General features: G+C 38.9%; 1 protein-coding gene across 1 annotated transcript in view; it reads right to left on the bottom strand.

The window, feature by feature from the left end:
- clcn1b (chloride channel, voltage-sensitive 1b) overlaps positions 1-21387 on the bottom strand; it is a 62515-nt gene extending 41128 nt beyond the window's left edge. The window contains exons 1-3 of the mRNA XM_079837479.1: positions 21316-21387; positions 553-772; positions 303-434 (exon numbers count right to left, since the gene is read on the bottom strand). Of these exons, the coding sequence (XP_079693605.1) occupies positions 303-434; positions 553-772; positions 21316-21366 (403 nt within the window). The 5' untranslated portion in view covers positions 21367-21387. The remainder of the gene's footprint in view (positions 1-302; positions 435-552; positions 773-21315) is intronic.
- Between the last annotated feature and the right edge of the window lie 3140 nt (positions 21388-24527).

The following is a 24527-nucleotide window of genomic DNA, read 5'->3' as shown; positions in this document are numbered from 1 at the left end:
GCTCTTTCTTTATCACAGTTTACTTCTCTTCAGTAAGCTTGAGAGGTTTTTTTAGGTTAGTATTAGTTTGATATAATTTAAAGTAAATAATATTTGGATGTATATCTTTTTCATGAAATAAAATGATCATATCGTGATTTTGGTCATTTCACCCACCACCTACGGGTACAGTTTGTGGGTGCTCACTCAAGTTTGGAAATCCAAACGAACCAAACTCTGACGCCAAACACACCAGAATGTGCACCAAAAGTGAAAAAGCACCCTAAGTGTCACCTAATAGGCACATACGTAGTATGATATACCTTGTAGGCTCTTGGCACTGGCATAGTCCATGCTCCAGCTAACCAGAGCCATAGTGAGACCCAAAAGAATCAGGAAGATCCAGTCCTCCCCTAGCTTTGTCACAATATACCTCTGGATACGGGCCAGACAGTCTGCAAAGCAAACACATTCTAATGGCTATTCACACTAGACATTGCATTTTATCTGTACTTTAGAACAGTGCAAGTCATTTTTAGGTAACCAGAATTTCAGTTTTCTTTGGTCACTCACCCTGGCATTTTGAATAGGGGCGTGGCTTCTTTATAGAGGAGGAGGGGCTTAAACCTGGTGTCATGGGCCCCACATCCAGGCTGGCATGATGTGCTCGGCCGTGGCCTCTCCTGGTTGCCTTGGCATTGCCGGCATGCCTCTTCCGTTGCCTTTCAGTCAACAGATGTGTGGCCTCCCGTCTGGCAATATTACCCAGCTGCTCCCGATATTCCCCATACAGCTGAAAAAGACAGAACGCGGTTTTCTACCAAGAACAGAAATCACAACATGACACCTACATTAATCAGCACTGCAGTGAAAATGTAAAACTGAGTACATGTGTAAATATTCTTGATGATATAGATAATTGCAATTCAGCAGTTAAAAATCCTTTGATGCTACACAGAAGTCACATAACTTTCAGAGTTCAGAGTGCTCATTGGTTTAGTGTGATTGTGTGCATGTGAATACTTGCAGAAGTTGGAATGTGAAGTGAATTTATATAAGTGTGTGTGGTGGTGAGTTACAGTCATTTGTATATGTCAGACAGAAATAGTCAGGCTGTCTAACAGGGCAGAATGGAAAAAGTGCTCCCCCGGGATACTCTCAACCAAACAGTACACCGACACACAAGATTCACCCAGAAAATGTAGTCCTCAAACTGTACAAGTATATTGCAAAAAACAAAAAAGCCACAGATTAAAGTTGCCATAAACCAGAAATTGCGTCTAACTTTTCTTCCCTATTGTGAAGTACGCCATTACATTATGACCACCTGCCTAGTAATCTGTAGGACCTCCTTTAGCCTACAAAACAGCGGCCACACGGTGAGGCATTGATTCGACGGGGTGGTGATAGGTCTCCTGAGGCATCTGGTACCATAATGTCAGCAGCATGTCCTCCAGTTCCTGTACATTGCAGGGTGGTGGTGATATAGCGCGAACACCCTTTTCCAAATCAAACCACAAATTTTCGATTGGGTTCATGTCAGGTGAGTTTGGAAGCCAAGGCATTAACTGAAAGTTCCTCCTGATGATTCTGGCAGTGTGGCATTGAGCACGAAACTGTCACCATGAATGGGTGCACTTGGTCCACAACGATGTTCAGATACCTGACAGCTGTGAGGGATTGTGCTATCGGGATAATGGGGCCTTTAGTGTCCCAGGAAAACATTGCCCACAGCATAACACTGCCTCTGTCTGCCCAACAGCGCATCCAGGTGCCATATTCTCTGTTCGTCTCTCTCGATTTGTCAGACCAGGCCACTTTTGTCCAATCAGCCACAGCCTAATCTTGATTATCTCGGGCCCATTTCAAGCATTGTTGGCGATGGCGTGCAGTTAGCATGGGCCCATACAAAGAAGGTTGCGATGAACTGTGTGCTGTGACACATTTCCCTTTTCACAGGGTTCCCACACCTTGGTTAACTTCAAATGCAAGGACCTTTCAAGGACTTTGGGCCAGATTTAGTAAACAGGGCAAATTAGCATGAGAGTGCAATTTCACAAGAGTGCCGATAGGCGCAGGCAGTTCTGCGAGTGATCTACGGACGATGTGCAAATTAAAGCACACAGAGGCAGCCAGATCCATAATGACCAACACAATCTAGCCGTTAGCGTCTGGTTTAAGACATGCTTTTTTTGATGGTAAATAATGCCACAAACACCAGTAAATTGATGAGCTCAAACCTTAGTAAATCACCTTGCATGATTCAAATACTCTCCTCCGATGAATTTTGCGACTGAAAGGGAAATTCCTACAAATGCATATGCAATAAGGTCAGCCGCAATAATAACCCTGTCCACGCCTTTTCAGCGCTAATTTCTCACTGAGTGTCTTTAGTAAATCCTGGCAGTAGTTTTTTAATGCCAAAAGAGGGTTTGCGTTGGCGCAAGCTGTTAGCAAATCTGGCCCTTAATGTGGGGACACATTTCAAGTGAGAGCAAGGTTAAATCATATTATATTACCTTGTAAGATACATTGTTACAGTTTTCATGTGTCAAACACAACTATGCAAAAAAAAATGTGTTGCATTTATTTTTGGCCATATGACAGATATCTGATATTCTATTCTATCGTATTTTTGTTTTGCATAAAACTGAAGAATATTTGGTACATCCTATACTGTATTCTAAAATGATCTGGTATTAAAGGGTTAGTTCACCCAAAAATGCTGACACCCGTAAGACCTTTGTTCATCGGAACACAAATTAAGATATTTGGCCTGCATTGGCAGCAATGACCTTTCCTCTCTCAAGACTCATAAGAGGTACTAAAGACATCGTTAAAAAGTCCATCTCACTACAGTTGTTCTATAATAATTTTATGAAGTGACGAGTAGTTTTTGTGCGCAAAAAATCTAAATAACGACTTTATTCAACAAGTTCTTGTCTTCCCTCTGGGCCTCTGACATGAACTCAAGAAGCACCACGACGCATGCGCAAAAATATGACATGACCCGGAAGCGAGGAACTTTGTTTACAAGCAGAGGAAGACGCGCCATATCTAAACTATTGAATTCTACATTGATCGTTCTGTACATAAAACAGTCTTCGTAAATATGTCAGCACAATCAATGTAGAATTCAACAGAACGCCGGCTCTATGTCATAAGCATGTGTCGTGGTGCTTCATGAGTTCACGTCAGAGGCCCAGACGGAAGACAAGAACTTGTTGAATAAAGTAGTTATTTAGATTTTTTTTGCACACAATAACTATTCTAGTCACTTCATAAAATTATTGTAGAACCACTGTGAAATTTACTTTTTAATACGTCTTTATAGTACCTTTTATGGGTCTTGCGAGAGGATATGTCACTGCTGCCAATGGAGGCCTTTCTGAGCCATCGGATTTCAACAAAAATATCTCAATTTGTGTTTCGAAGATGAACAAAGGTCTTATGGGTATCGAACAACATGAGGGTAAGCAATTAATGACAGAATTTAAATTTTTGGGTGAACTAACCCTTTAACTTTTTGCATGGATTTTATTGAAAAGAGCTTAGGCTCATGTAACCAGAAGTTTTAAAATAGCATATATGAACATGCTTTTAAGTTTTTCTTGCCTCATGGGTTTACATTATCTTAACAAGCAAAGCATTAAAAACATTACATTGAATAAAATATTTGAGCAACAGATTATCACAAATGCTTTATATTTATTGAACACAATATACAGTCATTGACTGAACATATTTGGGTTCGGTGTAAGCACTGAAAACATTGAGGTCCCATCGTAGTAATTTTGTGCGCACGTGAACGTCATGGCAATGTACAACACAACGGTGACTGTATATTGTGTTCAATAAATATAAAGCATTTGTGATAATCTGTTGCCCAAATATTTTATTTAATGTAATGTTAAATTGCTTTGCTTGTTAAGATAATGTAAACCCATGAGGCAAGAAAAACTTAAAAGGGAAACACTTAATGTAACGCATAAATGCGTGTAACTAACACAAATCAAGCAAGCTAGTATGCATAGGCGACGAAGTGTTGGCGAAATAACACATTAGTGGACTGGAGGGAATAATATGGATTTTTTTACAGAAAACTTCGGGCACAAAATAAATTCAGTCACTTTCAAGGACCTGTATCTATGTATGTTTATTTTCAAAAACTTCCAGGGCCTTGACTTTTTTTTTTCAGATTCACAAACTTTCAAGGATTTCAAGGACCCATGGGAACCCTGTTTTCATCACTGTTGTAGCTGCAGGTGATTTGTCGCACTGTGGCCCTGAGGTCGCTGTGAACAATGAGCGACAGTCTCCGCTCCCCTCTGGCATCAATGAGCTGCGGACAACACACGGCTGAGCGACGGTTCTTCGTTGGCCATTCATGCACCACTTTTGATCCCAGGCGCCGTGCCATCACAATTAGTCCTTTATCACACTTCGATAAATTGGCAGCTTTTCCCATTATGACACCGACCACTGTACTGACCGAAAGCTAGTCCTCGGGTCGTATATACAATATGCTGTTAACTGCATCTGCGCCATCATTCGGGTTCCAGGCGTGCTCATTGCTCTAGGCCAGGGATCCTCAAATCTGGCCCACGAGATCCACTTTCCTGCAGAGTTTAGCTCTAACCCTAATCAAACACACCTGAACATGCTAATCAATGTCTTCAGGTTCATTAGAAAACTACAGGTTGGTGAGTTTGATCAGGGTTGGAGCTAAACTCTGCAGCGCATTGGCCCTCCAGGGCAAGATTTAAGGAACCCAGCTCTAGGCTATATATCCAATCGGTGTATATCCAAGTGGCATATTGAACAAGAAAAAAAATATAGAACAAGACTTGATTTTGTCCACTGGATATGGACTAGAACATAGAAAGTGGGCATTACAAACTAAATGGAGGACATATAAAAATGATAATTGTCCATTCTAATTTCATTGTGACTACATTAATTGTATACAAATGCAAAAATAATGAGCTGTCCATCAGGATTGACCACACACTCTGGCTTATTGGTCAGTAAAGCAGGAAGTGATCTACAAAGACATTCTTCACCTTCCTTCCATTACACCCAATGCACACGCCTACATACACACATTCTCGAGCAGCACAGACCCCACATGGTGCAAGACTGAAGGGATCAGATTCAGCCTCCTGATGCCCACTCAAAAACAAGAAAAGTCAATATATTTGTACGACTCAAAATATTCAGTGTATTTGTATTTAATGCATTTAGTTCAAGAAAAAATTACATCATGAATGGCCAGCAAACATTTGGGGATTTAACTTATTTTAAAAAATCAATAGTTTTATTAAGACCTGATAGCTAAATTATACAAATAAGTTGCATTTAAAATATAATGATCATTATTACTTAAAATGTTATCCACATGAAAAATCCAAGAACAATTTTTTACTTTTCTGGAATTAATCTGTTGTAATAACACAGCAAAAGGTAGGACAGATATTAATTTAAGTCTCTTTCACTAACAATTGTCAGCGATTTAAAAGAAAAATCTATTCATTAACAATTATTATAGTAAACCAGTAGTCAGGACATTCAATGTTAATGGCAGGCTAAAACAGAGATATTAAGTAATAACTAAGGATTACTAAAGGTATGACGATATAATTAAAAACGGAGGAAATTGCATTAAATAATGATCTGTTAAGTGTGTATGTGATTTTGCAAACTATTGTCTGTAAATATATGTAAGCATATAAGCTTAAATATTATGGCTAATAATATGTTTGTTAAAGTTAATGTCATCTTTGTATTTATTAGGGTATTTATTTATTTGTATATATATCGCATAACAAAAATGCAACAATGTGTATCGTGGATAGTGACAATCTGTATTGTGTAATTACTGTGTGAGAAAAAATTCAAGTTTACAGTTTTAGTGTCATTACTACATTAAACTACTATATACAATGTTGAATATAATGTATAATAATGCAATTTGAGGGTCCTGGTAATGCCAAATGTCTTTTGTTACTAGTAAAAAGTGGCCTACATTATTTTAAATATATCTAGTCAGTGACAGAGTGCAAGCATATTCTTCTAAGATAATTTTGTATTTTATAATGTCACCATTGTCCTGTGCTTTGGGTTACCAGCACCAAGCCTATTAATTTCCACCCCAAATGTAATACCAAATTTAGCATCTTAACCAACAGTACATTTTTTGTTAACCTTTTACCATATGTCTTGGAGTATCGGATCGAATATTGTGAGTTCTTGATAAGTATCGAAATGTGACATGATATCGTTACACCCCTAGATATTATTAAGTAATTACTGAAAGTAATACTAAGTAGTAATACTTGGAGCACATTTTGAAAGTAATTAGAATGAAAGTGAACAAAAATGCTGAATTCTATGACATGCATCCATAATACAGACTAATGCAAACCCACCTCTTGTGTAGCTGCAGTCTTGAACATACTGTATAGCGATTTTACATTCTTCCACAGAGCATCTCACACAATGAGTCATCCAGCTATACAGCAACATTTATACACTACACTTGAACACACACACACACACACACCCTCGAGCAACCGATGATTTAACAAAAACCCTGAGAGAAAAAACCTGACAGAATAAGTATATAGAACAAAATATTTTCTAATATTTGACTTTTAATGAATTCCTCATCTATTACATTACCGTGATACGATACTAGAGTTTGTGTCAGATATTGAGAAGACCCAAGGTTGACTCTATCATTGCCTGTTTAATTTTCTGAAGTCAGTACACTGATACAGGATGACAGCGTGAGAGAGACTGTTCCGGAAGAGAAAAACATTTACTTTAGGACAAAATATTCTCTCTCGCTCTCTTTCTCTCTCAAACACCTGTTTTCTTCATTCCTTGATTTTCACGGTGAAGGCTTAACTTTACAACCATGGCCTAAAACTCATTGGGCCAGACAAAACTCACAGCCCAGTTCTGAAAGATCAGATGATGTCTTCTCCAAACAACTGAAATTAATTAAACAATTCTTCAAAATGATTTGAATCTGATATAATAAGAGGATTCGAGACAAAAAAAAAACCCCCACCAAAAACGAGAGTAAAGGCCCGTTCACAAGAACGATAACTATTTTAGCACCCACATCAGAGGACGATATCGTTTTGTTTATTCTAAGCGCATGCTTGTCTGTTACTTTATGTCCCGGTTCATGGATTCACCGGCTCGCCCTCACGTGGTGCGTGCGTGGGTTGCTTGTTAGCGGCTTATTACGGATCAGCATCAGCTGTTCATTGTTTAAGCATCCTATTTAAGGTCTGTGTGAACGTGTCCTGTTAGTCAGATCGTTTCAGGTTCTTCTGTGTCCTGTTCTGTGTCTTCTGTGGTCTGTGTTCTGGAGGATCGTTCCCGGTTTCCTGTGAGACTTCCCTGGATCTTTGGTGGCCCATTGCGTCCCTGCGTTATCAAGCCTGTTTTCCTGCCTTCCTCCGCTACTCTTCATCCTGCACCTGTCAGAGACACTGAGTTTGCCTGCCTATCTGAACATTCTGCCTTTCAGGAATTATCCTGCTCTGTCTTCACTTATTGAGAGTTTCATTAAACTTGTTATTCACTCGCATTTGGATCTTGTGCCTTTTTCTAGCACGATACCTGACAGAACAATCTGACCTAACTATGGATCCAGCGAGTCAGACGGAGTTGCAGAATTTCCTCACCAACAGCAGTCAGCGGATGGATCACCAGGACGAACAGATGAGCGCCTGCTTGGGCGATTCAGGCTTTGGTAACCCAGGTGTCTGAGCTTACTACCCAGGTACAAGAACTATCGCCCACTGCGCCTGTTCCCCCGATTCCACCCAACGTCATGAGTCACGAGCCGCGGATTCCCGCGCCTGAGAGGTACGCTGGTGAGCCAGATCAGTGCAGAACGTTTTTGACAAAGTGTTCTGTGTATTTCTCTCTTCAGCCACTCACATTTGCGTCGGAGGAGTCGAAGGTGGCGATGATACTGACATTGCTGTCTGGACGTGCAGCGCTGTGGGGAACGGCAGTGTGGGAGAATAAGGATCCATGCTGTTCCTCGTTCCTTACACTCTCACAAGATTTGTGACGAGTCTTTGACCGTGCGATAGTGGGACGGGAGGCTGCTCGTCGACTCGCCGATTTACGTCAAGATAACAGATCCGTCTCTGACTTTCGGACTTTAGCTGCAGAGTGTAAGTGGAACGAGAAGGCGCAGTGGGACATGTTCCTGCATGGGCTGGCTGACCGCATGCTTCGGGATATCTACACTCAAGAATTAGAAACCCGTCTCAAAAGACTTATAGAGCTGGCTTTGCGCGTGGATGCACGCCTGCAACAACGAGAGAGACACTCTCCTTATACATCTCTTTCTGAGTTTCCTGAGCCATCTAGGATCCACGGGGGTAGCGTGGTCAGCCATCCAGTCGATCATGAGCCCATGCAGGTGGGTAGGGCTCAGCTTTCCCGGGAGGAGAGAGAACGCCGGAGAACAAGAGGGCTCTGTCTGTACTGCGGTAATGCAGGACACTTTCCGGTCGAATGTCTGGTAAAAGATTCAGCCCGACGGTAGACAAGAGGTTACGGTCGGGTGGACTTGCTTTTGAGAAATCCTCATCCAACACTCTCCTCCCGGTAAGACTGCAATGGGCTACCAAGTCTCACAGATGTCAGGCATTGGTGGATTCGGGAGCTTTGGGCAATGCTCTGGCTAAACATCTCCAGATCCCCATCTCTCCTCTGAAACACCCCATATTGGTCCATACGCTTAACGGACAAGAACTCCCGGCCATCACACATTCCACTGGCACACTCACCCTCATCACCTCTGGTAATCTCACGGAGAAACCAGAACCAGAGGGGACTGGTCATTCCTCATTTCCTAGTCCCCTCTGGTTCCCATCGTTCTGGGTCATACATGGCTGGTGCAGCATCGACCCAGGATTGATTGGGGACAGAGTTCCATCTCTGAGTGGAGCAGTCAGTGCCACGCCACGCCTCCTGTCTCGTGTCTGCTTGTTCGTCTGGGTCTTGTTCTGTATTGCAGGTGGAGTCGGTGAACCTGTCTAACGTGCCAGAGGAATACCTTGACCTGGGGGAAGTGTTCAGTAAGTCCCGGGCTGCTTCTCTTCCTCCTCATTGTCCCTATGATTGTGCGATTGAGTTAGTGCCAGGTATGTCTCCGCCTAAGGGCAAGTTATATTCGCTTTCGGTTCCCGAGAGAGAGGTTCATGGAGAAATATATTTCTGATTCTCTGGTTGAGGGGATAATTCGCCCCTCCTCGTCTCTCGCTGGTGCAGGGTTCTTTTTCGTGGGGAAGAAGGATGGCTCTCTGCGACCGCGTATTGACTATTGAGGGCTGAACAACATCACGGTGAAGAATACTTATCCTTTGCCGTTGATGTCTTCAGCTTTTAAGCAGTTGCAGGGAGCATCTATCTTCACGAAACTGGATCTGCGCAATGCTTATCAATTGGTCCGCATAAGAGAGGGGGATGAGTGGAAAACGGCGTTTAATACCTCTCAATACCGTGGTCTAAAACTCATTGGGTCAGACAAAACTCACAGCCCAGTTCTGAAAGATCAGATGATGTCTTCTCCAAACAACTGAAATTAATTAAACAATTCTTTAAAACGATTTGAATCTGACCATATAATAGGGATTCGAGACAAAAAAAACCCCACCAAAAACGAAAGAGTAAAGGCCCGTTCACAAGAACGATAACTATCAAGATAACTATTTTAGCACCCACATCAGAGGACGTTATCGTTTTGTTTATTCTAAGTGCATGCTTGTCTGTTACTTTATGTCACGGTTCATGGATTCGCCGGCTCGTTGCTTGTTAGCGGCTGATTACGGATCAGCATCAGCTGTTCATTGTTTAAGCGTCCTATTTAAGGTCTGTGTGAACGTGTCCTGTTTGTCAGATCATTTCAGGTTCTCCTGTGTCCTGTTCCGTGTCTTCTGTGCTCTGTGTTCTGGAGGCTCGTTCCCTGTTTCCTGTGAGACTTCCCTAAATCTTCGGTGGCCCATTGCATCCCTGCATTATCAAGCCTGCATTTTAGCCTCCGCTACTCTTCATCCTGCACCTGTCAGAGACCCTGAGTTTGCCTGCCTATCTGAACATTCTGCCTTTCAGGAATTATCCTGCTCTGTCTTCACTTATTGAGAGTTTCATTAAACTTGTTATTCACTCGCATTTGGATCTTTTGCCTTTTTCTAGTACGATTACTGACACTTTAATGCTCTAGCTTGTTACAGCAGGATTGATTCTGATTGGCTGTCAATGTTTTTATTGTTCATCAGCTGGATAAAATCGTTCTGAAAGTGATTCCAACGATATAATTTCTCTGTGCCTTTATCGTTATAGCTGTGGTTTGAACTCTGTTATTCTTTAATATTGAGACCGATTTTTATATCTTTTTACTTATCTTTATAGTTATCTTCCTTGGAGTGAACGGGACTTAAGAAAGACAGGAAGACAGACTGAGCAGAGAGAGTGAAAGTTGCTAACAGACATAAGCATTGAAGGACACAGTGACATTGAGAGTTAATTAAAACACAGTTATGTTGGTCAGTGTCTATGTAGCGTGTGTGTGTAAGTATAATAATACAATCTGACCCATTCACTGACAGACTGATCAGGAGATCAAGACAGACTGGTCATATCTTTCTCTAAATAACTCAAACACACACAGGTCACAAATTTATGTTTCAGCCGCATCACTTCATCCCACAATTTAGACAAGACCTTTACAATCACATTAAAAATAAGAAAACTTGGAAACTATTAAGTGGAAATACATTACCAACCAAATACAGCCAAATACTCGAAAGCATACAAAGAGTGCTCCCTTAATAAACATTAACCTCTACGCTTTGTTTGTTAACCTCAGCACTGGAAACAACTCAAAACGCTGGTGAATGGATTCTAACTAAATTAAACACCTCTGATTGGTAACTGCATTCAAGAGATCAAAAGACATGTCCGTGATTGGCTACGTTGCTCACTGCTGCAATAAACATGTTTTAAATAGAAACTAGGGCTGCCCGATTAATCGAAATCAAACCGAAATCGTGATTTGGCTTTGTGTGATTATGAAATGGCAAAGGCTGGATTTTTTAATTTTTTTATTTAACACGCGTCAAACATCTTCCCAAACTTGTAATACGAAGCGTTCATACACCTGCTGTCCAACAAAAGACACTGATTAGCTTTGCATTATAAATATATTTATTATTATGAAAAAAAACAGAGAAGTCTTGAAGAGCTCAAATACACCATATATTGTCTTAGTCGTGTGTTTATTGTCTTAATGTTTAATTATTCAAAGCATTCTGTCTTCTTTTTATTCAGCTACAGCGAGGAATTTCCTGAAAAAATCATTAAATTTAGACACAATGACAGATACAGAAGCGATGGATCGTTGGTTTGATTGGTTGAAGGACTTTCCAATTGCGTACAGAGTCATTTGAACTATCACGCCTCTTGTGCAGTAGAAAATACAGAGCAGACTCCCAGGACCAATGTTAAACCTTAAAAGATTGAGCTTGGTCTGGTGATAGCCTGACAACATTAAATTACTTCTCTGAGGCAAATGCGGAGTTTCTGCTCGAGGGCGCCCTCTGGCGTCCAGTATGAATTAAACTGACGTGTGTTTAGCGTTGTTCTAATTTGAGTTATTTATGAATGTTTTGTCTGTTTATGAACGCAAAATTTATCAATATCGCACAACAACCCTAATAGAAATATTTGACGTTCTCCGGGGCACAAGCACATATACGCACTGGAGCGTTCTCTAAATCAGTTTCGCAAATATGTTATTACAGAATTAACTGAGGGTGCTCTTGCTTTCGTTTGAGGGTGATTTTGGATCAAATTAATGGAGAATATCACGGAATCTGCGCCTATGCACACATTTAAACTTAATAACACTTATTATTGGTATATTAATAGAATTACATTAATATTAATACGTAATAATGTTTATTATTATTATTATTATTATTTAATGTTTATATATTTAAATTTGGTATTAGTAGTTCTGTGACACTGCTAGAATATAGATTAACTTTCATCCCAAGTTTCCATTTAAGAGTTTTGAAACAGAACACTGTACAGTATTCGGTAACAAGTTACCAAAATGTTTAAGCAGAGGAAAAAAGTTAGAAGAAATAAAATAATGTTTAACCTCACCAGAATCTGATCATAATTCAGAACAGTCTCAAAAGTGTTGATGGGCTCCCTTATCATCTTGCTGTTTTTCCTGTCAGTCTGTTCCTATCTTCTTTTTCTTTCGCCTGCTATGTACCTCGGTTCCTCCTTTCCTTCTCCTTTTCACCTTCACGAAATATTCAAATATTAGTAACTGTATCTGCCTTATAGGAGGTGTCCTGTAGGTTAACGCATAAGTAAACCACATTACCCATAATGCAGAGCACTTCGTTTACAGACTGTAGTTGACAGTGTGCTGTCAGCAGTTATTAATTCACAGGGCTGTGGTTCCTTAATCCTGTCTGGCGGTCAGCTGAAGTCCACTGCAGGTATCTGGATGTGGAAGCGTTTTCTGCGTCACTTCATTCATTGCCGTCTGTGCTTAAGTTGAATTCAGTTAAACCTGCATTAAAGGTGTTGATTGATGTGCGCGCTTTTATGCTGCTCATCAGCTTTGTGATGTAAAGTGACATCTCTAACGTTTCCATTCACCTCTACGCTGACCTTTCATTAACATGGACTGCTTTAATCTAACCGAACGATTTCAGATTCAAGCAATTTCCAGGAGTGCAAACGTTTTTGGCAGACCATCTGGAAACAAATTCAAGTTTACAAGATGCTGGGTTTAAATATTTGACCAAGCAAAAAATGACTGAATTTGCCACATCTTGCCAGGATATCAGCCAAGGTTACTGGTATAGAATCAGAAAGATATTAGAAGAAAACACTAAAGAGAATTGCATATTAGGGTTTGTCATTAAAATAATCAGTTTTATTACTAAATAGAAGTTCTTATTACGAAGTAACACACATTCAGGCACATTTATTCTGTGTTTTCTGTAAAGCAGACAGTGCTGTGCAAGTTTTTTAAGACCGGTCTATCAACAAAAAGAATGGTTTCAAATTACATTAAAATGCGCACACAGGAATAGATAAGCAAAATTAAAATTGCATGACAAGTATTCAATTCCTGACCTTAAGTCCAGAATTGGAATCAATTTTATATTCAATTGGAGTTGATTTTCTACAACTACTAGTCTACAGAAAATATTTAATTCATGCTATTGCATGTGAATAAATATGTATAAGGTAACTATGGTGCAATGTGAAATATATTTGTCATTTTTTCCCAATATTATCAATGAACGCCTGGTAAATGACAGTTATCGACATTGCGATACTTGCGAGACATTGTTGAAATACAATAATATCATCATATCGACGAGCCCTAGACCTAAAGCTGAACAAATTCATTATATAACAGACGTTTAAATAAGAAATTAAGCTTTTATTCATGTGTATTGTCACGCAGCATGTCCATTTTTGAAAGTACATGACTACTGACCAGTTAAGCGTTTATTAACTATCAATAATTACATGAAGTTGTTAAAAAGTGCTACCAAGAAAAACAGTCCACAAAACTTTAAGCAAAAGAAGTTGATTAACCAACTTGTTTGGATTTAGATATTGCAGCATTCTGTAGTCTGCAATTCTCAGAACCTCGGGAATATGCTAATTCGTCATCAAAACATTATTATTTGCATTTCTGCCCAATAATGAAGTGAAAATTCAAACACAACAACCCTTTTATCTCCTGCACACTTCCTCCACTCTCACCATTTCACCCTCAGCCTGTTCATTGCTGTCTTTCAGCAGACAGACTCCCAGAGGCCTCTGTGCTAAAGAAGAGGTCATCATCAACTGCATGACCTGGAAGTGAAATCACTTAACTGTGACCATTAAAAACAACACGTAGTGCTGTTAACATTAGTATAAGCAAACACTGCTGTAAACGATTACACCGATCATCTAAGAGCATTCACACGCATTGGTTTTTCCATCATAGTGGAAACTATCCATTGACTTCTTTTCTTTTACACCAAGCTAATTATAATTTTCCATTCTCCAACTCTAAACCCCACACAGGCACTGCTCAGTGCGGAGCCCCTAAAGGGGCATTGGTGAAAAAAATGTGATGGGAGGAAAATAATTTCAATGCTTTTGCCTTCTCTCGCTAAAATTCGTGTTCACTTTTGTGATGGAAATGAGGGAGGAAAAGCGATTTCAGTGCAAGTGAATGCAAAGTTTTTCGGGGAAACGCAATAGTTTTGAAATATAGCTCGTCCCACTTTATTTCCATTACAAAAGTGAACGCAGTTTCTCATCTTAACGCAAACATTTTGCAAGAGAAGTCGGCCTAGGCTAAACGTAAAAGCATTGAAATAATGTTAATCTGACCTGAGGCCGTTTAATGCGCGTTAGCTGAGGCAATTAACCGTTGTCATGTGAAGCACTCAGTGAAGAACCGAAACCTAGAACACAACGCTAGTCCTAAGCGGCTGTTCACAAAGAATGCGCTTGTGGCTATGAAATGGAAAATGACATAATGACACAAGGTAATGAGACGCAAGTTGAACCACTTTTAACTTGAGCCCAGTGCTTTTAAAATGACGTTTCATGCGCGACGAGAGATGCGAGTGCAACAGCAACTAACGTTACTAGTAGCAAGTAGCCACTACTAGGCTACTGTATGTTGAAGATTTCATGTTTGCATAATATTGGTGATATTAACGTTGTATTTACAAACCATTTACTACTATAATATTATCCATGTAGAGACATTTTCCAACAATGCAGGGAATACCAGCACATACACGTGTATGAGTGTCCTGGTATTCCCTGCGTTGTCTCTACATGGATACACTGCATATAGCCTATACTTCATTATTTAATCACACTGGCTTCACAGCAGGTTGTGTTGGCTGTGTTGACTTTAGCTCTATTTTCTACAGTGTTCTCACTACTAGCCTACATTGCACTGCTGAAAAGAAAGAAAAAAATAGGCATGTTTAACAAGATTTCATCTTGCATATTCATCTTTCATACAGTTTGTCTGGATTTTTCATAATTTTTACTTTCACTATTAAGATGTAGTATCTTAACTCTAATCTGTGCAAACATTAAACTTTGCTGAAATGAAAAATCTGGCTTTGGTCTTTGTTCTGGTAACTCTGCTAAACTATAATTACTAAAACTAAAACTGAAACTAAATATATAAAAACTAAATAGAAATGTGTTCACAAAATAAAAACTAAACTAAAACTAGCAAAACAATTTATGAAACCAACTAAACTCAAATGTATAGCAAAATTGAAAACGAGATTAAAATAAAGCGAATTTAAATACGCAAAACTATAATAACCTTGCACTGCGGTCCAATGTCTTTTCTGTTCCACAGAAGAAAGCCATACATGTTTGGAATGACCTTAGGGTGAGTAAAGAATGATTACATTTTCATTTTGGGTGAACTATCCCTTCATTCCCTAATTAAAGGGATAGTTAACCTAAAAAATTACAATCCTTTCATCATTTACACACATTTCAAACTGTATGACCTCCTTTTTTTCTTTGGAATATAAAAAGTTATTTTGAGAAATGTCTTAAAGGGATAGTTCACCCAAAAATTTAAATTCTGTCATCATTTACTCACCCTAATGTCGTTCCAAACCCGTAAGACTTACGATCATCTTCGGAACACAAATGAAGATCTTTTTGATGAAATCTGTTTGTCCCTCCATTGACAGCTACGCAACTACCACTTTGATGGAATTTTCGGAAGAGACTCGATCGCTTTATATAATGAACAGATTGAATTGAAAATAAACATTGATCAGCAAACATAAACAGAAGCTCGTTGGTTCTTGCGAAAGCTCAAACGTGCTGCGTAACAAGAATGAACCTCATTGGTTCTCGCACATCAAACGAACATACTTGAGCTTCCGTTTACCACAACTGATGTGTGAGTTGATGAATGTTTATATGTGAATAAAAGCCTAAATTAAATATGTTCATCGTATAAAGCAAATGTGTCTCTTCAGACAATTTGGAATAAACCGCTCAATTCATATGGATTAGTTTTACCATCTCTTTATGAACTTTTTGAAGCGTCACAGTGGTAGTTGTGTAGCTGTTAATGGAGGGACAGAAAGCTCTCAGATTACATCAAAACGATCATCTGTGTTCTGAAAATGAACGACAGTCTTACGAATTTAGAGCGCCATGAAGGCGAGTAAATGACAGTGGTGTAAAGTAACGAATTACGAATACTCTCGTTACTGTAATTGAGTAGTTTTTCTCAGGAATTGTACTTTATTAAGTAGTTTAAAAACCGTGTCCTTTTACTTGAGTACATTTTAATAACGGTACTGTATCTGTACTTTTACAGCGCTATTTTCCCTAAACTTGTCGTCGCAACATTATCTGTGCATAATCAGTCCTGTGACTCCATGCGTCACGCGTGTGACTCCTGTCAAATCAACCATGATAGCGACCAGCCCAGAGTGAGAGGCACACACGCTTTATGAACGGGGGTTGTTGTTGGTTACTGTATGAAATTGCATTAAACAATCACTAAAAATAAACTGCAGAATATTAACTTTTCTAATACACAAACAAATGATCCGCATTCTGTTAACGCTGCACGAGCTCGCGGTGCCATTAGGCATGTGGCAGTATTAAAATTTCATGTTGCGATTATTTGCTGAAGCAAAATAATATAATATAGAGTATAATATAGAGTATTATCACGGTATCGAGTATTATCACGGTATTGAAATAAGTTGCAAAAAAGTGTTGTCATACTATAACAGGTTTAATAACTTTCTTATAACATAAAGAACCGAAAACTTAAATACAATAAAGCAATACACAAAAATGTATAATGTAAACAAATATTTAAAACAGATTAAAGTGCAAAAGAATTATAAAGAACAACAGGTGACACTTTACAATAAGGTCTCACTAGTTAATGCATTAACATTAACAAAGAGCGAATAGCTACATTTTTACAGAAGCTATTCTTCTTTGATGACGTTAGTTAAAAAAGCAACTGCTAGTTAGTGTTAGCTCAGGTCCATGAAATAATACAGTTACAACTTTTGATTTTAATAATGTATTAAATGCTGAAATTTACATTTAACTAAGATTAATAAATGCTTTAGAAGTATTTGTCATTGAAAGTTTGTTAATGAATGAACTAATGTTAAATAATAGAGCCTTATTGTAAAGTGTGTGACTGAAAGCAAAGAATCAGAACATATTCAAACAATATCTAGGGCATGTCATTTAGTCCAGATTAAAATATAAAAGGTTTAAGTTTGAAAATGAAAAGCCTTAAGTATTTAAGTATTAAGTATTTGGTTATGTGATGACAGAAAACTGAATGGCTCCGTGATTAGTAGTAAAAAGTTTTGTTTACAAGGGTTACCGGGGAAACGGCTGCATTTCTGCTGTTCCGTCAGCGCCCTCTGCTGTCAGAGAGTGTGAATGTGCATTTTCATTCAGTGCATCTCCTTCACTCGTTCCGCCATGCGCTGCTCTCTTTGACGTGTTGTTCATTTTAAACAGTTGATGGGTAAAGTATTCTTAAAATGCATTTTAAAAATCGGAATAATGCGTAATAAATAATTATTCACTGTATTTTCAAGTGCCCACGATAACAATATCGTGCATGTTCATTATTGTAATATATCATATTACCGTATACCGGCACATGTCTAGGTGCCATCCGCTGGAAACACTTCCTTTAGCTTGATTGTTTGCCAGGCTTCAGAGCATTAGGCATTAACCGATCGTCACAGCTAGATCTGTGTCCCTTACATCGATTTCGCTCAGCATGTAAACGCATTAAACTGCTTTCTGTCGACTTACTGAAATGCTTATCTTAATGCAATTTGTTCTTACATGGCGATTTAAAAATTTTGTCCATGTATATAGCAAATAACTCTCATAAAACATCAGATTCATATTTAAATCAGGTTTACTCAATTCTGATTTCTTACATGTATTCTTTATACAGAGAAAGCATCCATTGAAATTAAAGCAGTACAATGAAGGCGTCTTGAAAAGAAAGAACTTTTATTTTTTACGTAAAATTGTACAACGCTTTGCAACCTTTTTTAATTAACCTGCAAGAAAACCTCTACAGAATGGTTGTCATAAATGTTACCAGATTATTGGTTGCTTTCTCAAATATTACATGGCTGTATTTTTAGTGCTAGCAGTCATACATAAAACTTGGAGAAATACTGAAATACTGTTGGCGAGCTCGTTTTTTTTTTGTTCTTACTGAGAATCATCCATAAAAGAATACGCTACATTTTTAATTCGCAGGGTATAAGGTGGAATAACATTCATAGCATACTACTCACTACTCTTGAGTACTTTTAAAGGTCCTGTTCTTCGTGATCCCATTTTTCAAACTTTAGTTAGTGTGTAATGTTGCTGTTAGAGCATAAATAATACCTGTAAAATTATAAAGCTCAAAGTTCAATGCCAAGCGAGATATTTTATTTAACAGAAGTTCCCTTTCAAAGCCTACAGCGAACGGCCGGTTTGGACTACATCTCTGTACATCCTGCTTTAATTACGTCAGTAGAACAGTTTGTTGACGAACCTCCGCCCACAAGAATACGTGAAAAAGGGGGCATGGTCTTGTTGCTCCCTCGTGGAGAAGAGGAAATGTTGCGTTCGGTTCGGTTCGGTTCGGTTGCGTTTGTCGCCATGTCGTTCAGACGCTGTTATTTTCATCCCGGAGTCAAATCACCTTTGTTTTGCCTTCAGGGGCTGTAGTTTGAGCGCGTTCATCTCCCCGTTATGGTAAGAGGCGTGACCTTCCCGGGCAACGTACGCTAAGCTGCTGTCGAATCACAACACGGGAACCGCTGGCACAATCAGAACTCATTACGTATCTCTGAAGGAGGGACTTCATAGAACGAGGAAATTCTCAGGCCGTTTTGAGGACAGTGAAAACAGCGGTATACAGATAAGTAAATTGTGTGAAAAATACTGTGTTTTTTTACACATGAAACATGAACACATGTTATATTGCACACTGTAAACACAATCAAAGCTTTAAAAAAACACGAAAAACGGGACCTTTAAAATGGCTACTTTTTACTCTTACTTTAAGTAGTATTTAGGACAGGTACTTTTACTCTACTAGCACTACATTGATTTTTTGACAAGTAACAGTACTTTTACTTGAGTATGCTTTTTCAGTAGACTACTCTTTCCACCACTGGAAAATGATGACAGAATTTAAATTTTTGGGTGAACTATCCCTTTAATCTTTTGCAAGTCAATGGTAACCAAAACTGAACATTCTTCAAAATATCTGCATGAGAAAGAAAGTCATTCAGTTTGGAATGGCATGAGGGTGAGTAAATGATAACAGAATTTTCATTTTTAGGTGAATTATCCCTTTGAGTTGGAAAAATCTGACTCCACACACACTTGTAAAGTCTTGGGTGAAAAAAATACTCTTTCAGCAGCAACATAGTAATAGCATATTAGATCTGATTATACAGAGGTAAACATTCACATAAAGCCTATGAATAGGGCCACTGATACAGAGTTTTTCTCTGACTGGATCATTTTCCCTACAGGAATCTCCTGCGTGTGTGAGACAGACAGAAAGGGGACAGCAGGGGCAGTAATGCGTTTATGCGTAAAATTTACAGAGGTTAAAAAAAAAGCTCTAGGCTCTGGCGATCTTCCCACATTGTGCGGCAGAAGAGGAAAATTGATGTGGGAACTTGCGAGCGAGCAAGAGAAGAGAGGAAGACAGGTGGAGAAATGGAAGGTTGAGGCGAGGCTGTGTGGGAACTTTTTTTTTTTTTTTTTTCAGGTACAAGAAAACTTTTTGACCCAGTCTTAGTTTCAGTTTTCGTTTACGAAAATAACCTTGGGCGAAAGAGCGTAAATTCTTTAGCTGTCTGTTTTGCACTGTAACAAGTCATGCATGTTTCGTACATTCGATAAAACGATAATAAAATAAAAATGCTGAGGGGTGATTCTTCAATTAGATACACTGAAACACGCTGTGGAATGCAGTCAAAGGGTCGGCCTACATGTAAAACACTACACCAACAGCACACATGAAGGTGCAATCAGGGTTCTCAATCATTTTGAGCTATGAGTTTATATAGGGTGAATACAGGTAAAGTGGGACAATGGGTAAAGTGGGACAGTTAAGCTTTATAATTTCTATATTTACATGTTATGTATATGCTTCCATTAATAAAAATCAACACTGAGCTCATCACAACCAAGTATGTGATAAAAAAAAAAAGTTTTTTTGCCATGAATATATTCTAACTAACTATAATAGCTTAATAACTACCTAGCTTTCGCCCCCTCGTCTCACTTTCTCACACACCACATTTACGAATATTCTCTTGCTTTTGACACTTGACCTTTTGAGTTCAATCCATTTCCTTTTACTTTAATACAATCCTTTAGGCCTTCCAAATAAGCTGTCCAACAAATAGCTTAATGCACCTGACCATACGTTCCCCTTGGCCGTATAGCAGGCATCCAGAACAGCCCGACGGAGAGGGCTAGGCGTATATTTAACCTGCATGCTCAGGTTTCTGCTAGCATATAGCAGCAGAGATGTACTGCATAGGTTAGCACGAATACGCACAAATCACGAGGTTTGGTCCACACATCTGCTTAGTTAAGCAAATCCACGACATTGCAAATAATCCTCAAGGGCATTCGAGATATTTTACAGAATCTTCGGAAACCCGAGACCTTTTCCAGCCCAAATGACCTGTAGAGATCCAGTAAACAGATTTTGGACAGAAAACGTTGCAACTGGAAGCAATCATAAAATGACAGAGAAGCATTCAAAAAGCAAAACACACAAGCATGGTTCTCTGCCAATAAACATCAGATAAGGAAGCCACAGTATTGACTCTAATGGAAGTTTACGAGACATATTGTCTTTAATCAGCTGGGTGTTGACAGGTTACGACAATTCTCATTCCTATTCATGAGTTGTGCTAGAACAGCCCAGTGAGCTCCATGTGTGTCGCCACTAAGAATAGAATGGAAAATCAATTAAAGCCGAGGCTAGTGAAGACTTTGAGAGCCATTATTTAAAGAGTCGTATTTTGGGCAGACAACCGTTTCTAGGTTAGAACCCACCAGACTGACCATGACAAACCTCAGCAAGCCACCCACCCACCAACAGCAAGACAGCAAAACGCCTCTGCGTAAGACAACAAAACAACGGGAGAGAGAAAGAGGCACAGAAAGACAGTGACTGACCAGGGTTTGCTGGTATCTCAGAGCTTTCCTTTGCGACGCATCGGCAGCCATCGACACGCTCGCACTGAGCCAAAAATAAACACACACAGCCTCACTCCTGTGTTACAGCATATGAAACACATACACTCACCAACTCATACCCGTTTATTCAGTTACACACACCACCCCACTCAAAGCGCGAGATACACACGCTGTCTCACTCTTATGTTACAGTACCCGCAACACACACATGCAAGAAAAATGCTGAGACGTGGGATTCTTCAATTAGATACACTGAAATACGCTGTGGAATGCTGTCAAAGGGTCGGCCTACCTGTAAAACACAACAACACATGAAGGTGCAATCAGGGTTCGCAATCATTTTGAGCTAGGACTTTCCATAACTTTTCCATAATACGGGGTAAGGATTTTAAAAATCGTTTAAGAGATAGCAATCACTTCACAGTCAAGCATAATTAGAAACCCGTCTGAATTTTCCACAAAGTTTTAATATTTATTTTTAAAACAGGCCTGGAAATCACAATTGTAGGATTCCCTGTATTTTTGTTTCAAAATGTTTAGTTTTTTGTACCAAGACCAAGGAAACCTTGTCAAATGTATACCTTAAATACACCACAAATCCCTTAAGAAAAAAAAAAAAGATAACGTTATTCTGGAAGCATCTTATACTCTGGGCTCCCACTTTCTCAGCAATGGATTTTCATGGTTTTTGTGTGCAGTGTTTCCCAAACATAGACTAATTTGTGGCGATGCGCCAGAGAATCACCGGCCGCCACATATTGTGCGTCGTTATTCACGCTATTTAAAACACGGAGCATATTCTTTCATTTAATTTAATTTCCTTTCTCTTTCTCTCTCTCACACACACACACACGCACACGCACATTCCATTTGAACGTAAAAGTCAGGATTGCAAACTCTCACACATTTAGAGCATTCAGGCTCTGTCTCACACTCTCACTCTGCCGAAGTAAATCTTACGCCAAACCTGCTTTTGATATGAAAGTCTAAGCTTTTAAAATGTAATATGAAATTCAAACAATAAATAGCGCTAATGTGGCATAACAGTTAAAGCCAGGGGCGTTGAAAAACAGAGTTGCGACATGCTCTCATCTCCCGGCGGCACGCGGTCATGTGTATTTTGAGGATATCTTTTGGTACTACATAGGCCTACTATTTGTGCAATAATTATGGTCCATTAATAACCATTATCATTAATGATAATTATTTATATTACAAATAATGTAGTAATTAAGGTTAAAATAGAGAATTTCAATTCAAAGAGGCAAATTAGAGTCAATTTGTGGCTGGAAAAATTATAATTTTCATTTGTAATGCCATTATCCACCAGGTGCCTGTGTGGCTCTTTAATAAATATACATGTATCTAGTCTAGTTGCTCAAAAAAATATTGCAGATCATAACAGCTTATTTATTTTTAGGTTTTCTATTTGAATAAATATTTAGATATCATATATATATATATATATATATAAAATGTATGCATTTGGCAGACGTTTTTATCCAAAGCAACTTACAGTGGCCTTATTACAGAGACAATCCCCCTGGAGCAACATGGCGTAAAGTGCCTTGCTCAAGGACACACTGGGGGCGACCGCTGGGATCGAACCAGCAACCTTCTGTGTATCAGTTCCATGGTTTAACCCACTGGACCACCATCTCTGATCTAACACTAGATTTCTTTAAATGTGAAATTTTAAAACGTTAATAACTTACATCCTAATATTTCTAATGATACTTAGATAAGCACACACAAGTGAATACTAATGAATGTGAGTAGATATAATTTAACCCAAGAAAAGTTTAAACTAGTGCTAAAAAGGCAAACTTTTTTTCCCTTATATGTACAGTAGGCTATATACATGAATTGATACTGAATCAAGATCGAAATCGATATTTGTGCCAATCACCAACACCTCCCGTGCCCCCGCCCGCCACCACAAATTGGTTTCTAATCTGTGGGAAACACTGTGTGTAATAAAAATAAAAAAGAGAGAGAGAGAGAGAGAGAGAGAGAGAGAGAGAGAGAGAGAGAGAGAGAGAGAGAGAGAGAGAGAGAGAGAGAGAGAGAGAGAGAGAGAGATTGGAATAAATATGGCAATTTTCATGACCATATAAAGATTGTATTAATTTAATTATAAATTCCTCAATTTTTCCAAATCCATTTGAAACCTAAAATGTATTCTTTAAATGCACAAATAATGTATTAAAGTTTTGCTTTCGATAAGTTTGTCAAATGAATTAAAATATTATCTGATTAACAGAAAAGTTTCAAAGTTTGAATGATTTTATTCTTAGATTTGATTTAATTCCGTTACTTTTCTAGTGCTGCACAACACACTTTTGAAATTCCCTTATATTATGTTATTATATTAAAAAAAAAATCCCTAGTATTTCCAGGTTTTCCAAGACTGCAAAACCTAGAAATACTAGGAATTTTTTATATAATAGTTTCACAATATTAATAACTTGCAAATATGTTACTCTGCAGGAAACTACTGTTAATTACCGTGTTCAATTCTTGTTAGGAACCCATTAATTTGATCAACACAAACACCTTCTGCAGTCAACAGGAGACAAATAATCCAAACCCTAGAATGAACACTTTCAGGATATAGGAAATAGATTAAAAAGGATCAATCAAAGAGGGCAAGAGAGAGAGAAAAAAAATCACTTAAAAGATGGATGGGTGGATGAGTAACATCAGAGAGTGACTGAAACAGATGATCGCAAATAAGCGAACTTGTGTTAAATAGGTAAAGCAAGTCCAGATCTGCTAGTCTTTTCTTAGCCGCGGCACACGGCTAATCCCACGCCTCATCTCATGTAAGCGACATCCCCGCTCTCAGCCGTTACTAGCAGAAACATGCCTCCCCATCTATATGCCTGCATGAACCCCTCCCAACTGGATTTCCGTTTTGCTTCTACCTCTTCTTGTTTTCACTCCTTCTGGCGAGCACGGGTGTTTTTTGAGAGGACACCACCCTCTCGGGGGCACCCGTGTAACATGATGAGTGAGTATGTGTTTTGGAAGGCGGTAGAGGGAGGCAACATGACTCAATACAACAGCATTTAATTCAGCAGCGAGGAAACTCAGATGGCCCGCACAGACTTAAAATACAACACACTCTTGCTGTGATTCAACCACGACCTCTGATTAACGGGCTGACGAATATCTTAACTCTGCCAACA

This window comes from Gobio gobio, assembly GCF_949357685.1.
Source record: "Gobio gobio genome assembly, chromosome: 15".
NCBI classification, from domain to species: domain Eukaryota; kingdom Metazoa; phylum Chordata; class Actinopteri; order Cypriniformes; family Gobionidae; genus Gobio; species Gobio gobio.
This window is presented reverse-complemented; position numbering and strand designations above follow the sequence as displayed.